At 33.2% G+C, this 14,033-nt stretch overlaps 2 protein-coding genes across 2 annotated transcripts; both read left to right on the top strand.

The window, feature by feature from the left end:
- Positions 1-2,721: 2,721 nt before the first annotated feature.
- LOC149165060 (putative glutamate carboxypeptidase PLA3) lies at positions 2,722-3,390 on the top strand. The gene is made up of 2 exons (XM_089431077.1): positions 2,722-2,816; positions 3,158-3,390. Exons 1-2 carry the CDS (start codon positions 2,736-2,738, stop codon positions 3,332-3,334), a joined length of 258 nt encoding a protein of 85 aa, XP_089287203.1. The 5' UTR covers positions 2,722-2,735; the 3' UTR covers positions 3,335-3,390.
- Positions 3,391-3,397: 7 nt separating this feature from the next.
- Positions 3,398-4,164, top strand: LOC149165059 (putative glutamate carboxypeptidase LAMP1). The gene is made up of 2 exons (XM_089431078.1): positions 3,398-3,508; positions 3,611-4,164. The coding sequence occupies exons 1-2, from the start codon at positions 3,446-3,448 to the stop codon at positions 3,800-3,802; spliced, it is 255 nt and encodes an 84-aa protein (XP_089287204.1). The 5' UTR covers positions 3,398-3,445; the 3' UTR covers positions 3,803-4,164.
- Positions 4,165-14,033: the final 9,869 nt, after the last annotated feature.

The following is a 14,033-nucleotide window of genomic DNA, read 5'->3' as shown; positions in this document are numbered from 1 at the left end:
TTCTTGTTTATCAATAAAAGCTATTCAAGTTTTCCTCCATGCTCTTGTGTCATTGATGCTTGCTACATTTGTATGGTCAATTTACATCTGATCCTAGATTGTTTATGATTATAGATCCATGTCTTTATATAGAGCTATTCTTTTGTGATCTTACAGGTACGTTGTGAAGCTGGGCATGCAAGGGAGCAGGTAGCTGAAGACTATCAAAGAAGAGAGGAATCAAATCAGGAGATTAACGCAAGACAGAGGTTGGTCTTTCTGTTCCTCTCTATCTATAATTCATCAAGGAAAAACGAAAGTAGCTTTGGAAGCTGTCACACCTTAATGGGATAGAGCAGTTCTATATAGACACTTTTCCCTGTAACAATAATGTGCTATCTATTCCTCCATAAATATTTCCCAAGTGATAAATTGTTTACGAGAGCAAAGCCATTGATACCATACAAACTGATTTGGTTCCAAATATAAAGTTGCAATACGTACCTTTTGTGTGTTTTGCACATTATTGAGATCGAAAAATTGCTCCATCTGTAATATCCATGTTGCAGGATCCTTGCCATCAAACTTTCTCATATCAATTTTTGGAATATGGTGTGTCTTCGATCTAACATTAGAGTCTATGAAATCATGATTAACATTTCCTTTGTTCACATCATGAGTTTCCTTTACTCCCCTTTCACCACTAGTAAGTATTTCTTGTAGAAAATTTGTCAAATCTGCCTTCAAATTTATCTTCAAATTGTTAATCTTGGCTTCCATGCCCTTTATCTTAGATTCCACGCCATTTATCCTAGCTTCTGTTAGCTCTTGTGAGCGTGAAATTTGTTGCACTTGGTCTTGCAATTTTGATATATCATCTAGCAGTTCTTCGTCTTCTTCATGAGTCATGTTAGAGCTTTCAGATTGCTTACTAGGTGTTTGCATTTTCTTTCCTTGGGGCATCAGTTACCGATACTAATGCTCTACTATGCCCTTTGAATTCCTTCAAAATAATTTTTCATACCAAGCTTAAGCAAAAATTTGAAAAGATCTACACACCTTTTTTTCACTTTGTAGGAGCTCAATATTGCCTCTGATGTATCTCTGTAATTTCGGATCATCTAGTTCTGAAATTGCGGCCTGTGGTAGCCCTCTGTGTCCTCTTTCCAATGCCTCCAGTGTGATCCAAATTGGATTCTCCAAGGAAGAGTTATGCGAAATCTCCCACAATGACCTGATTATAGACTAATTTAGTAGAGAGAACTTGTAGGACGTGCCACGAGTCACCGTTTCAACCTTTTTCTCTGAAAAATATATGGAAGAAACTACAGTCCGTCCTCTTTCTGTAACTTCTTATGAAATTTCAATCCGATGCTCAGAGAGAAAGTTATGATGCTTTTCCCCAGGTCACCTGTTTGGAATGTAATTCAGGAGTCTGCAAAAAGGCCAACTTGCTCAGATCATATCTCCGTAAATATAGCGCGAGAAGCTCTAAAATTCAGACCTGATATTTAGCACGATTTCTTCCCAAATCGGTTTTTTTTAGCTTCTGAAACATCGCAGAAAAAAAATTATAGCGAAAATTCCATGATGACCTATTTGGAGCAGCAAAACCCTAGAATCAAAAGCTCTGATACAAAATATTATGAAACCAGCTCAAGAAAAAGATAGAAAAGATAGAGCAACACCTTAAAATTCAGCCTCTTCGAGGGGGCAACCTCCTTTACATTACATAAATGAAAAATTCTTGGATGATTCAAATGACAAAACCTCCTTTCTAGATATAGGAGTCTAAGGAGTCACAATATAACCCACCCGACCTAACAATAATAATATAAAGCCACAAAAATAATAATAGAGGGATTCTATGGGGCACAGTAATAACAATATGGGGACAATAGGGGCACAACAATATTAATAAGGGGTACAACTGCAATAGTAATGGGGTAGTGACTAGTATTATAGGGACCCAACAAACTGTCAACAGGAGAAGGTAGAAAACAGGATGGCGCACTCGAGTCATGGCAGAGGATGTGGAGGCCATGGCCAACCAATGCAAGGGAATCAAGGGAGCCGGCCAAAAGGTTCCCCAAGTAACCAAAGCAGAGGGAGAAGGTCCACCTTGACAGCTTCCAGGAAGCAACAAGAGCTTATCGGGAAGGTACGAGTGAAGACATTCGCTGAATCATTCAAGACATGGAAACCAGTGTGTTGGAGGAATAGTGTGAATCTGAGATGGAAGAATGGGATGGAAGAATGGGATCCGATTATGCCCCATTTGCGCAGCATGCCGGAATTCCAGGCACTGACTTCACCTTTGGAGAAGGTAAAGAAATCACAGTCATAGAATACAGGAAATTGAAATTAAATACAAATAGAGAAATCAACAAGTTATTGTACTTATTTCTACAATGTATTGATGATAGACTTTCCGGCAGATCATTCTCTGTATGATGATTACATGTGGATGGCAAAATATGGCGACCCGCATTTTCATAGGCATGTGGCACATAAGTACATTGTCAACGTTCCATACATTGCCCTCTGGCAAGAAATATCAGCCATGCATAAGTTGTGTGGATCCAAAGGCTTACAGGTTGCAGTAACATACATCCCACAGCACAACCTGTAAAGTCTTAGTATCTGTGCAATTTGTTCATGGCAGACATCCCTAGCCCCTTTGAAGATGGTCGGAGAGTTAAATTTAATGACTATAATCAAACATTTGATTTTCTACCTATTGTCCAGTGGGAGCAATGTGGGGTCTAACAGCGCTCAAGCTAGCGGATGCAAAGGTTCTCCCTTTCAACTATACAACGTATGCCGACAATCTGCAGGTAGGAAAGATGTTGGATTAGTTTAAATGAAGACTTTGTCTTTTTTATAAACAAATATATTAAAAAACCAGCAAAAATTCATGTTAAGTTTTTCATTTTAAATAAATAAAATCAAAACCTAACATAAATTCATCTGCTGTTCTGAACATAAATGGCAGCAAAGTGTTTGTTAACTCTTTTCTAATTGATAGTAGGAAGTTTTGTTCAGTCTAATTCTAATTGATACCATATGCTATAAATCAACTGCTTAATACTTATACTTGGCAAATTAGTATCAGAAGATGCAAATTTTGAAAATCCATTGAAAATTCTTTGACATATTTGGCCTGTAATTGGGACAGTTGTATGTGGATACATTAGAATCACAGTTAAGCTCTGTCGATGCACCTTGCTTCGTGTCTACAAATCCATTGCATAAGTCCATTGCTGAGCTCAGAAAAGCTGCGTTGCAGATTAAGAAAAAAGCACAGGTTTGGTTTCTTCTTCAAAACCCCTGCAAGAGATATAAAGGCCTTTAAATTTTTGGATGGTAATTGATTAGGTACAACTTTATAATGCTCTAAATTCAGGAACTGGAGGCTCTTCAGGATAAAAGTGCAGAGCTGAGGAGCTTGAATGACCATCTTGTAATGGCAGAGCGTGCATTTACAGACGCAGATGGGCTGCCTGGTTCGCCTTGGTATAAGCACTTGGTAAAGGACATATGTTCAAAATATATGATTGCTGTGTTTGTGATGTTTCTTAAATGCAAGGTTATTAAAATAGAGTTGCACATATGTTTGGCTCGCATGCAGGTATATGGGCCGTCTAAAATCAACAAGTATGGGACAACAGCGTTTCCTGGTATAAGTGACTTGCTTGCGCTTATAGCAGGTGATGAGGCCAATCATAGTAGTGATGGGTGGGCTGGTGTACAGCACCAAATATGGAGGGTGTCAAGAGCAATCAGCCGTGTAGCTCTGGTCATTCATGGGGAGCTCAGTTGATTTGGTCATTTTCAAGCTGTTATGAGTTGAGTCTCTATTCAAAATGTTCCCAGGGGGGTAAACAAAGGCAATGGCACATGAGATGCCATAAGGCCAGTGGGATTGATACCATAAGGCCCATCATCATGTTAGCTTAGGAACTAACAAAATGAGAGTAAAACTACGTATCTCTGGTTTTCGATAAATCATCAGGTTAGATGGGGCACTGGGGCAAACAAGATCAGAGTAAAATTATGTCTCTAGTTTTCCTTATGTATGGTTTAGTACGTCATAAACAAGAAAGCTATTAAAATTGTAATCAGCATATTATAAGGTTACAATAATTAGAATCAAGCTAACGATCTTGTGTTGTCATTTTGTAATATCCCAGCATTATCATCATAAATATATTGCCTTGTTTTCTCCGACAACCAACAATCAGAATATTAATTTATGATGGAGAGAGATTTTTACACATGCAAAACAATTATTATGGTTGCAAGTGACTTGCGTAAATTATTTCTTCCGCTACTACCTAACATTTTTACGCCGTAAGGCGTTTCCCTCTGAAATCAACTCCCCCAATTGCCACTGGAAGAGATATGGGGAATACGCGGGGAAGGCTGACTCTGTATAGGGAGTCTCTACATATCTACTGGGTACTAAAACGACTCCTAGGAAAGGCTCTAGAATAGGTGGCGAAGGAAATGGCGGAAATTGCAAACGGTATGCCAAATCTATAGAAAGAAATGAAAAACTTCGAGGTTAACTTGATCAAGAAAAACAACAAACTGGAGGAGATGCATCAGCTGCTGTCCCGGATGGATCGCATAGACCCAAGTAAGGATGAACAAATGGATGCTCCAATGGACATAGAACATAGTACAGGCATCAGAAAGGAATGATCCTCTTGAGTCTCTTAAACGTTTTTTTTTTGTGAACCTTTTATTTTCACAGTTTTATGCATGAAAGTAGCTTAATTGGTAGTTTCAGTTGTATTGTGCATATAGCCAGAATGGAAAGACTCATTAAATTTTGTTTTTGGAATGCTTACAACAAACTAAGGTGGCCAACAAAGCTGGTTTCCCTTCGAGGCAGGTTGAGGCCACCAAAACATTGTATTTGGTCTTGATGGTTTTTATAAATAGAAAAGAAAGGCACTACCTATACTTACAAAAAAAAAATTAAAATGTTTTTTTTTCTTATTTATTTATCAACCATAGTGGTCCCCTTTTCTTTCTAAATGAAGGTAAAATCAACTTTGTAACTGTAACTTAAGCTTGACAGCTTATTACAAAATTATTATATTCATTTTGTATGATCATTTTCTCTCCCTATGTCCTTCGTTCCTTACAATAAGTACGTTCATAGTTTGTTTCATGTTTTACGATGCAAATAATGTAAAGAGGCATTGTTTCCCCTGCATGCAATTTAAATTTCTACCCTAATATTTAATTAAATACATTTTTAAGGAGTTATATGTAGTTATATCATAAAGGAAAGGATTATTTTCCGTGTCGAACAATCTTTGTTTTATTTATTTTTTCTTTTTGTAACCTCACACTAGGGTTGTGCTAAGTAGTGACACATGTGTCTCACAATGAGACACTATCCCTTCCTTTTTTATTAATTATTTACTACATGATAACATCCTTAAGAATTTTTTTAAAAGAAAACAAAAAGTAAATACAAGGGAACAATTCTCATGCATACATTTATAATTTACAGAGACTATACAATTCTCTTTTTGTTTAATCACAGATTCTGACTGTATAAATGTTTTAAAAACTATATTTTAACTATTTATTCTGGGTTTTTTCCTATTGCACCCTTCTTTTCTCATTTTCCATGTACTCTGTCTCCCCTGCACTTGCCTAGTGTTTTCTCTTCCCACAAAAACAATTTCAAGATACACAACAATAGAATTGAGGCATTTATTCACTAATAAGTCATAAAGGCTCACCATCGTTTTCTAGCTACATACACACATTAGTTTTCCAGTTTTTTTAATTCTTTCTCTTAAGTCATATGGTTATAGACTTATCTCTGAAACTAATTTTAGAGTAATAAAAACCTTCTCGGCCTCCTGACTTCCCCTAATATTCTTCCCTTTGTAACAGTTTTTTCATAAACTAAAGACGTTTCCAATATTCCAATCCTAACATTCAAGACTTTTTCCACCGATACCTATCTCTAACTAGGGTATTGGTGGTTGTTGTCTTTCTCTTCTAGAGTAGCCCCAATCAAGAGTCAAAATGATGACATTTATCTCCATCCAACATTAATCTTCTGAACTCCTTTAGTAATTCTTTGCCCATCCATTTCCTCTATTGTTCCCGCAAAGAAAAGAAAGATTTGGTGGAAGTGAGGAAATGCGCCCTTTTTCTCTTTTTCCTGGTGCATAACTAGTTCATTTCTAATTGAAAAGGGAAGACTTAATTTCCCCAATGGTATTTTTCACATTTTCCCAATAAAAACATATTTTTTATCCATTTATTTTGCTAACATAAAATATTCACACACATATTACTCATATAATAATTTCCTACAACATTAACACACATTTACAGTGCAATATTCCAAATTTGTGAATCAAAATATGTATATATTTCTTAATTTGTTGAGTTCTATTAAAGATTCTAATCCTAAATCACAAAGTACTTGAGTCTTTTACCCAAGATATTACAAAAAAAAAAATTCATACATAACATAAAACAATTACATTATATTATTTTAAACATGAAACCCATATTACTTAAAAAAAAAAAGCACTTTTTAGCAATTTAACATCCTTGAAATTTACTATTTCATAAAATAATGTAACATTTTGTTATTTCCAATAAAAAAATAATTAAAAAAATCTAAACATTTAAATGAAAACTTGAAAACAAAATGATAATGACCTAAAATGCATATTATTTTCATGTATCATAGTGTATTAAGTGTAGTGACAACATCCCTATAAAAAATTTATTAAAAAAAAAAATCTAGACATTTAAAATAGAACTTAAACCCAAAATTATAATAATGTATAGCACAGATTATTTTAAATCCATGCTTGACTCAACATGATTGTATCATAATTTATGAAGTGCAGTGGCAACATCCTCATACTTCCAACCTCTGCTGGTGGCACATATGCAAATCATGCAATTCCACAAATTTTGGTCTCTCCAATAAAAGATATCTGAAATCTACTTTGTTGCAATATTAAAGAAATGAAAATGACTTTAATATCTGATTGAAAATTTAAAATGCATACTCAAATACAACTAATAATTGATAAGGTAAACGCAGAAAATAAAAATGATAAACATGTTAAATATTATTACATAACAATGATTATAGCCATCTAAACATTCAAACATTAAAAATGATATACATGTCAAATATTACCACATAACAATGAGTATAACTATCTAAACATATAAACATTCAAACATTAACATGCTTTATATATTTTCTGATAATAAAAATTGATATAATTGTATGAAATATCACCGTTTTCAGTAAGTTTCAAGGCAAGACAGTTCAAACCAAAAACATGCAACAAAGTAAAGAAGAATATAGCGCACTCCAAAATTCACTTGTATGTACCGATGCAGCACAAAGTTGAGCCAAGGATTTCAATAAAAAGTAGCCGAGGGGGTAAGTCTGGTCTACCATTGCTAAGGTTTCTGCAGGTGGGAGAGAACGATATTTCTAAGCAATGTTTCTTAATTTTACATACAGCCAGAAGCCATTAATGTCCATAAGATTTTAATGGTTCTTCATGTGTCTCTTAAATTTATATTTTAACAACCGTTAACCATAAGATCTACACCATCATTGATATTTTAACAACCATTAACCAAAAGATCTACACCATCCACCAAAATATCTACACCATCCTATAGATGTCATAAGAGGTTTCTGGAATAGGAAACGGTTTTCAAAAATTCGTAAAATAAACAATATGGGTCTCACACAGTCCACACGAAATTCGGTCTTTAATAACAAATGAATGTAGGGCACGTGCATTTACACGGATCTCTCATTGAATAGTAAAGGTCACAGACATATATCATTTCACAGCAATGAGCAACATAAACATTGAAAAAATCAATAGGAAATTGCATTTGTTGTAATCATGTAACACAACTATTCATTGCAGTATCGGTTATCGGTTGGACTTTTCATTAATGGTGGTGTAGATATCCAATGCTCCGAGTGTTTCGTGGCATGTGCTTAAATATAGCGATGTGTCTGTTTATTAACACTTGCGGGTTTGGGTTTTGGTGTAATGGAAATCGTGACTCCAACAATTGGGTTTAGAGTTTGAAACACACCTCGCTTGTGTTGGGGTGGATTGTTGGGCTCCTCGTTAATGACTGTGTAGAAGGATAATCCAAATCTCCCCATGTGTTTAGTGGCATGTGCTTAAATCTAGGGATATGTCTGTTTACTAACACCTGTGAGTTTTGGTGTAACGAATAGTATCAATATTCGAAAACATTACAACTTGTAAGCCCACATGAAAAGAGCGAGAAACGGGATTTTTCCTCTGAGTTTTATCATTAGCTGCAGTGGTGGATTTTCCCTTCTGTGGGAGGTTCACACCTTTGACGGATTGATTGCCTTTCAGTAGGCCCTTGGCACCTTTGCCAGATTGATTCTCTCCCACAACCACTATGTCTTAGCATTAAAATACTTTGGTATTAAAATTAAATAGTATTCTTAAAAAATAATTTCTCCGGTCATTTTATATATATATTTTCTAGTGTGTGTTTAGAAGATTGTGTAGGGATTAGAAGGGCATAGTACTTTAAAGGTAAGTCCAAGTTTAAAATACTTTAATATTAAAATTAAATAGTACTTTTAAAAAATAATTATTAAAAAATATGTTAAATGATACTTTGAAATTGAAGTAATAGGAAAATTAAATATTGTAAAGTAAGAAAAAATTGTGTCAAAGTATAAGTATAAGTGAGTAAGAAAAATCTTGTAAAATGATTAAAAAAAAATTGTAAAATTGAAATATGAATATTGCAAAATAAGTTTGAAAAATAGTTAATTAATGCGAAGAAATAAATTTTATAAAATAATTTTAAAAATTTGCGGATGAATATATTATTATTATTATTATCCAATTTTAAGGTCACTGCGAAACAAGACACCAATTGGTGTATGAGACACATTGTTTGTGGGAAAAGAGACCCACCTTCGTGAGGGTGACGTCCATGACATTATACTATAGATGAGAGAGAATATATAGTATAAAATAAGTTGAAATGTTATGAGGAATATAAGTGAGAGGAGATAAATATTATAAAAGAAGTCAAAATATTTAGAAAATTTATGTAAATATATAGGTTACAATCTCTTAAATGATAAATTATCATATACCCCTAATAATTAATAATTGGGGTTGGATGTTATACCATTCCCTATACCTGTATAGGGGAAATGTTTCCACAATAGCATTAAAGAATATTATATTAAAAATGAAAACAAAAATGTAGGGAGGATGCCAATTGTTTGTTCTACTTTTTGGTGGCTCTTAGAGAAGTTGCTAGCTCCCCATCAACCAATTGTTTTGAAAAGTTCAAACAAAAATCAAATTTCTTTAAAAATTAATTTAAAAAAAGTAAGTTTATATGTGGACATGATTATTTCAATAAAGCCTAATAATGTGGAGAAGATTGCTCCATATTTAGTACAATATGATAAATCCCAAATTATAAGTTAATTTGCATTAACCGTAGGATTTAATTTTATATAGATAAGTTTTAAATATTATAAAATAAGTGAGAGCATTTAAGTGAATATATAGACTAGAATGTCTTAAATGATGATTTCTCTTTTACTTCTAATAATAAATAATATTTTTTTTAAAGCCACCATAGTAATTAATCATTAGATGAGAGGTGTTTTATCACTCACTATATTGACATAGGGGAGATGTTGCCACAATGGTATTAAATAATAAAAATTCAAATGAAAATGTGGAGTTGGCTATGAGTTAGTATTTGCAGTGGTCTTTAGACATCTAGGTTTTAGGATGAGCTATGAGTTTCTAAGATATGTGGCTTTCATGCTATTCCATATATATGAGCACCCTGTTAGTTCCCCATCAACCATTTATTTAGAAAAAATCAAACAAAATTCAAGCTACATAATTAATAATAATAAAATTAAGTATGTTTATTTGTGGACATGATTATTTTCATAAAACATAATCATATGGACAAGATTTCTTTGTATTTAGTACAACACCATAAATTCCCAAACATAAATTTATTTTCATTAACCATATGATTTAGGGTTATATAGATATATTTTAAATATTATAAAACTATGTTAAAATATTAAGAGAATATGATTTAGAGTTATATAGATATATTTTAAATATTATAAAACTAGTTAAAATATTTAGAGAATTTAAGTGAATATATAGATTACAATGTCATAAATAATAATTTGTCATTTGTGTCTAATAATTAAAACTTATTTGTCATCTAAAAAGTTGCACCTAAGAATTAATAGTTGGGTTGAGAGGCGCTATACCACTCAGTATACATGGAGATGTTGAAATTTTAAGTAACCAATAATGAGATTCGATTCATTAGAACAGAAATGATATTAACTAAAGTGCACAAAACAAAGTCTTTACAATAAAGAGATATGCCAAAAGTATATCAAAGTTTGAATTGCACTGTGCTTTTTCTTCCAATTTAAGTGTTTATTTAAATTATGCAAAGGAAACAACCTAAGGATTCATTGCCTAATTTCTAGAATTTGAAATGACATCTACTTGCAACAAATTTGCTAAAACATAGCTGATTCCAAATTCTTTTTGCTCGACTAGGCATTGAATGACACATTGGCAAACTATTTGTTCATGTAATATCCAAAACATGGCTCCAAAGAACCAGAAAATTATCCCAAACTATAATAAATTTGAGGAAACCATTCAAAGAGATCTTAACAGGGCTCGTTCTGAAGAAAACCCATGTTTTCGTTTTTCAAAATTTGTTTTCGTTTTCTCACAAAATGCATCAGAAGCTGACTTGTCAAAACTGTTGCGTATTGCATTTGATCTCTTGTTGGAGGTTCACACGTGCGAGATGGGTGGAATTTGACCAACACAAATCCATATTTTAGCATTTATAAACAAATTCCATGTGTTAAAATTCCCTTTAGAATGGTGTTGCTACCTCCATCTTGGAGATAGCTACAAAAACTTGATCTCGGATACAAAATTTGAACTAGCCAATATAGAAGCTTAATATGACATTTTGTGAAGAAATAAGCTAGAATTGTGGCAAGCGAGTGATATGTTCCTATGGATTTACAAATCAATGACCCAACATGCATTATAAGGGGGGTTCTCTAGAAAAAGGTGAAGTAAAAATAAAAAAGTGAAATAGTGCTTTCAAACCCATGGTTTACAAAGCTCATCGTATTGGAAAAGTGAAATAAAAGGGAAATTAATTATTTAGTTAATGAATTTTATGTGTTATCTTGAATTAACATGTATTTTCATCAAGAGTTATGCTAATGTATAAAAGGAGAAAGTATTGGAAGGAAAGTGTGTGAAACTAAAAAATTTATTTGTGGAGTCGACAAATCATGTTGCCATTTTTTCTATAATATTTTTTCAATCCTTCAAATGGTGAAATTTTTAGCATATTAAGGAGAGATCAAGAGAAAAATTTGATTTAAATTTGATATTTTGATTCTCTATAGTTTGGGAATATATCTCATGGAAGTTAGGGTTTGTTATTGATCATAAAATATGTTTCCAATGAGCCATCTTAGGATTTTCGCTATAATTTCTATTCTGAGATGATTTAGACAATGAAATTGGGGCAAATTGAAAAGATGGTGCAAATTATGTCTAGTAACAATTTTAGATTATGGTTTGCTAAAGTTTCTAATAAATACCTTGTGGAAGTTATGGTTTGTCAATGGTCCAAAAATAACTTTTAAACAAGTGATTTTGGAACGTTTGCTATAATGCACTTTCTATGAACAATTAGGCCATACAATTTTAAGAATATTAAGAAAGCATCTTAAGGTAAATATGATAAAAATTTCATATTTTGGTTCACTATAATTTTTGAGATATACCATGTAGAATTTCGGGTTTGTGAATGTTACTAAAATTAATTTCAAAAGAGTGATCATGAAATTTTCATATATTTTCTTTTTGGGACATGTTAGACTATGAAAGTTTCAGAGATCTGAGAATACATACCCTAGTGACTCAATTAAACATTTCAAAACCATATATATATAATTGAATATGTCACACACTATACAAGTTTTTTCTTGGGAAGATGTCAAATCAACAAATTTTTGGAAAGTTACCATTATTTTCATTTCGCATATCAAATTTGGTGAAATTGTGAGAAAATTGAAGAGATAACAACTAGATTTGGTGTCTATCATTTACGAGAATCTATATACAGGTTGGTGCCACATAAATAAAGATATTTGTGTCTCTTACTAAGTGAGTCCCTGGAAGGGGAGTTGGTGTCTCCAACATAATGGTGCCTACAAAGATTTGGAGAGTAGGTTAGTTCCTACCAAGGTTTATCCCAATGAAGATTGGTGTCACCAGTAGGTTCTACAAAGGTTCTACAAATATTTGTAAGGGTAGGTTGGTGCCTACAAAGAATTATAAAAAAAAATATGGTTTTCTCCCCTAAGGGAATGTTGTGTTCCATGTTCAACACTTGATAACTCTCGCATGTGTGTTTTATTATGGTCCATGAATGCTTAAATAAGTCAAATTTGGCTTATATTGATTCAAATCCCCCTCCTCTTAGTATAAGTGTGTACTCAATAGTTACTCTCCTTTATTATGGTTTATGTTTTATCCCCTTTCCACTTGCAAACTACCCAAACATGAGAATTTGAGTTCCTGCTTGGGTTGCATGGATGACCATATGTCTCTAGAATGTGTACGTGGCCCATATTCCTAGATCAGTTAGGTAATAAGAATTGATTATGTAACACACTATACAAGTTTTTTCTTGGGAAGATGTCAAATCAACAAGTTTTTGGAAAGTTGCCATAATTTCCATTTGGCATATCAAATTTGGTGAAATTGTGAGAAAATATGAAGAAGCAGCAAGTGGATTTTCTATCATTTTTGAAGAAGCTATATGCAGGTTGGCACCACATAAATAAAGATATGTGTATCTCTTACGAAGTGAGTGCTTGGCACGGGGATTGGTGTCTCCAACAAGAATGGTGTCTACAAATATTTGGAGAGTAGGTTGGTGCCTACAAAGGTTTATCCCAATGAATATTGGTGTCTCCAGTAGGTTCTACAAATATTTCTAATGTTAGGTTGGTGCATGCAAATAATTATAAAAAACAATTCTTCTTCTTTCCCCAAAGGGTTTCCACGTAAATCTTGTGCTCCATGTTCAACAATTTATAGCCCTCACATGTGTGTTTTCTTATGGTCCATGAATGATTAAATCAATATAATTTGTCTTATATTGATTCAAATCCCTCTCCTCTCATTATAAGTGTGTGTTCAATAGTTACTCTCCTTTATTATGTTTTCTTTTTTATCCCGTTTCCACTTGCAAACTACCCAAACATGAGAATTTTTGTTCCTCCTTGGGTTGCATAGATGGCAATATGTCTCCATACTGTGTACATGGCCCATAATCATAGAGAAATCAGGTAATAATTCCCCGATTCTTCTCATAATGCTGGTAGTTGGGTAGTTTAATATGTAAACTCAAGGATATGGGAAGTAATTCAATTAGATAGAAAAACTTTCCAATCCCCCTTACAACTTTTACCCTCTTAGGGATCAACATTTGTGTTGAAAACCCATTCTTCAACTTTGGCAGTGTATATATTAAATTAAAATTAATATGTACATCAAAATAATTCATGTCAAAGTATCCATGTTAGTCATCCAACATTATCAATCTTAATTAATATTACAAAATTTGGGGGATTAAAAATGGGTGGTATAAACCTATCCCTCTTAAAGGAACACCATCATTGGTGTTATGCTATTTGTAGAACTGATTTTATATAACAAACAAAAAATATCTATGCTATTTTAATGAAATCCTTTAATTCCCATGTTTCCTCATTTTCTCCAAAGTGTTTCCATTTTATCTTGACCTACACGATGGCTCAATTCGGGAGCAAGGTCTCCCTCTTTTCAAGTAAGCATTGAAGCTCTAGTTGAAACTCTCCTTCCATTTCCATCTATATCATAGCAAAATCAATAATA

The sequence above is a fragment of the Pinus tabuliformis genome, chromosome 5_1 (assembly GCF_031772625.1).
Source record: "Pinus tabuliformis cultivar Carrire ecotype Pingquan chromosome 5_1, CPIR1, whole genome shotgun sequence".
Classification (NCBI taxonomy): domain Eukaryota; kingdom Viridiplantae; phylum Streptophyta; class Pinopsida; order Pinales; family Pinaceae; genus Pinus; species Pinus tabuliformis.
The sequence above is the reverse complement of the archived record's forward strand: the minus strand, read 5'-3'. Positions and strand labels throughout refer to the sequence as shown.

What these genes read in the sequence shown, in the direction of transcription:
- LOC149165060 (XM_089431077.1), top strand. Translation starts at nt 2,736, where the DNA reads ATGTGGGGTCTAACAGCGCTCAAGCTAGCGGATGCAAAGGTTCTCCCT. An exon ending in CGTATGCCGACAATCTGCAG is followed by an intron (nt 2,817 to 3,157) that starts GTAGGAAAGATG and finishes TAATTGGGACAG; the next exon opens with TTGTATGTGGATACATTAGA.
- LOC149165059 (XM_089431078.1), top strand. Translation starts at nt 3,446, where the DNA reads ATGGCAGAGCGTGCATTTACAGACGCAGATGGGCTGCCTGGTTCGCCT. An exon ending in CGCCTTGGTATAAGCACTTG is followed by an intron (nt 3,509 to 3,610) that starts GTAAAGGACATA and finishes GCTCGCATGCAG; the next exon opens with GTATATGGGCCGTCTAAAAT.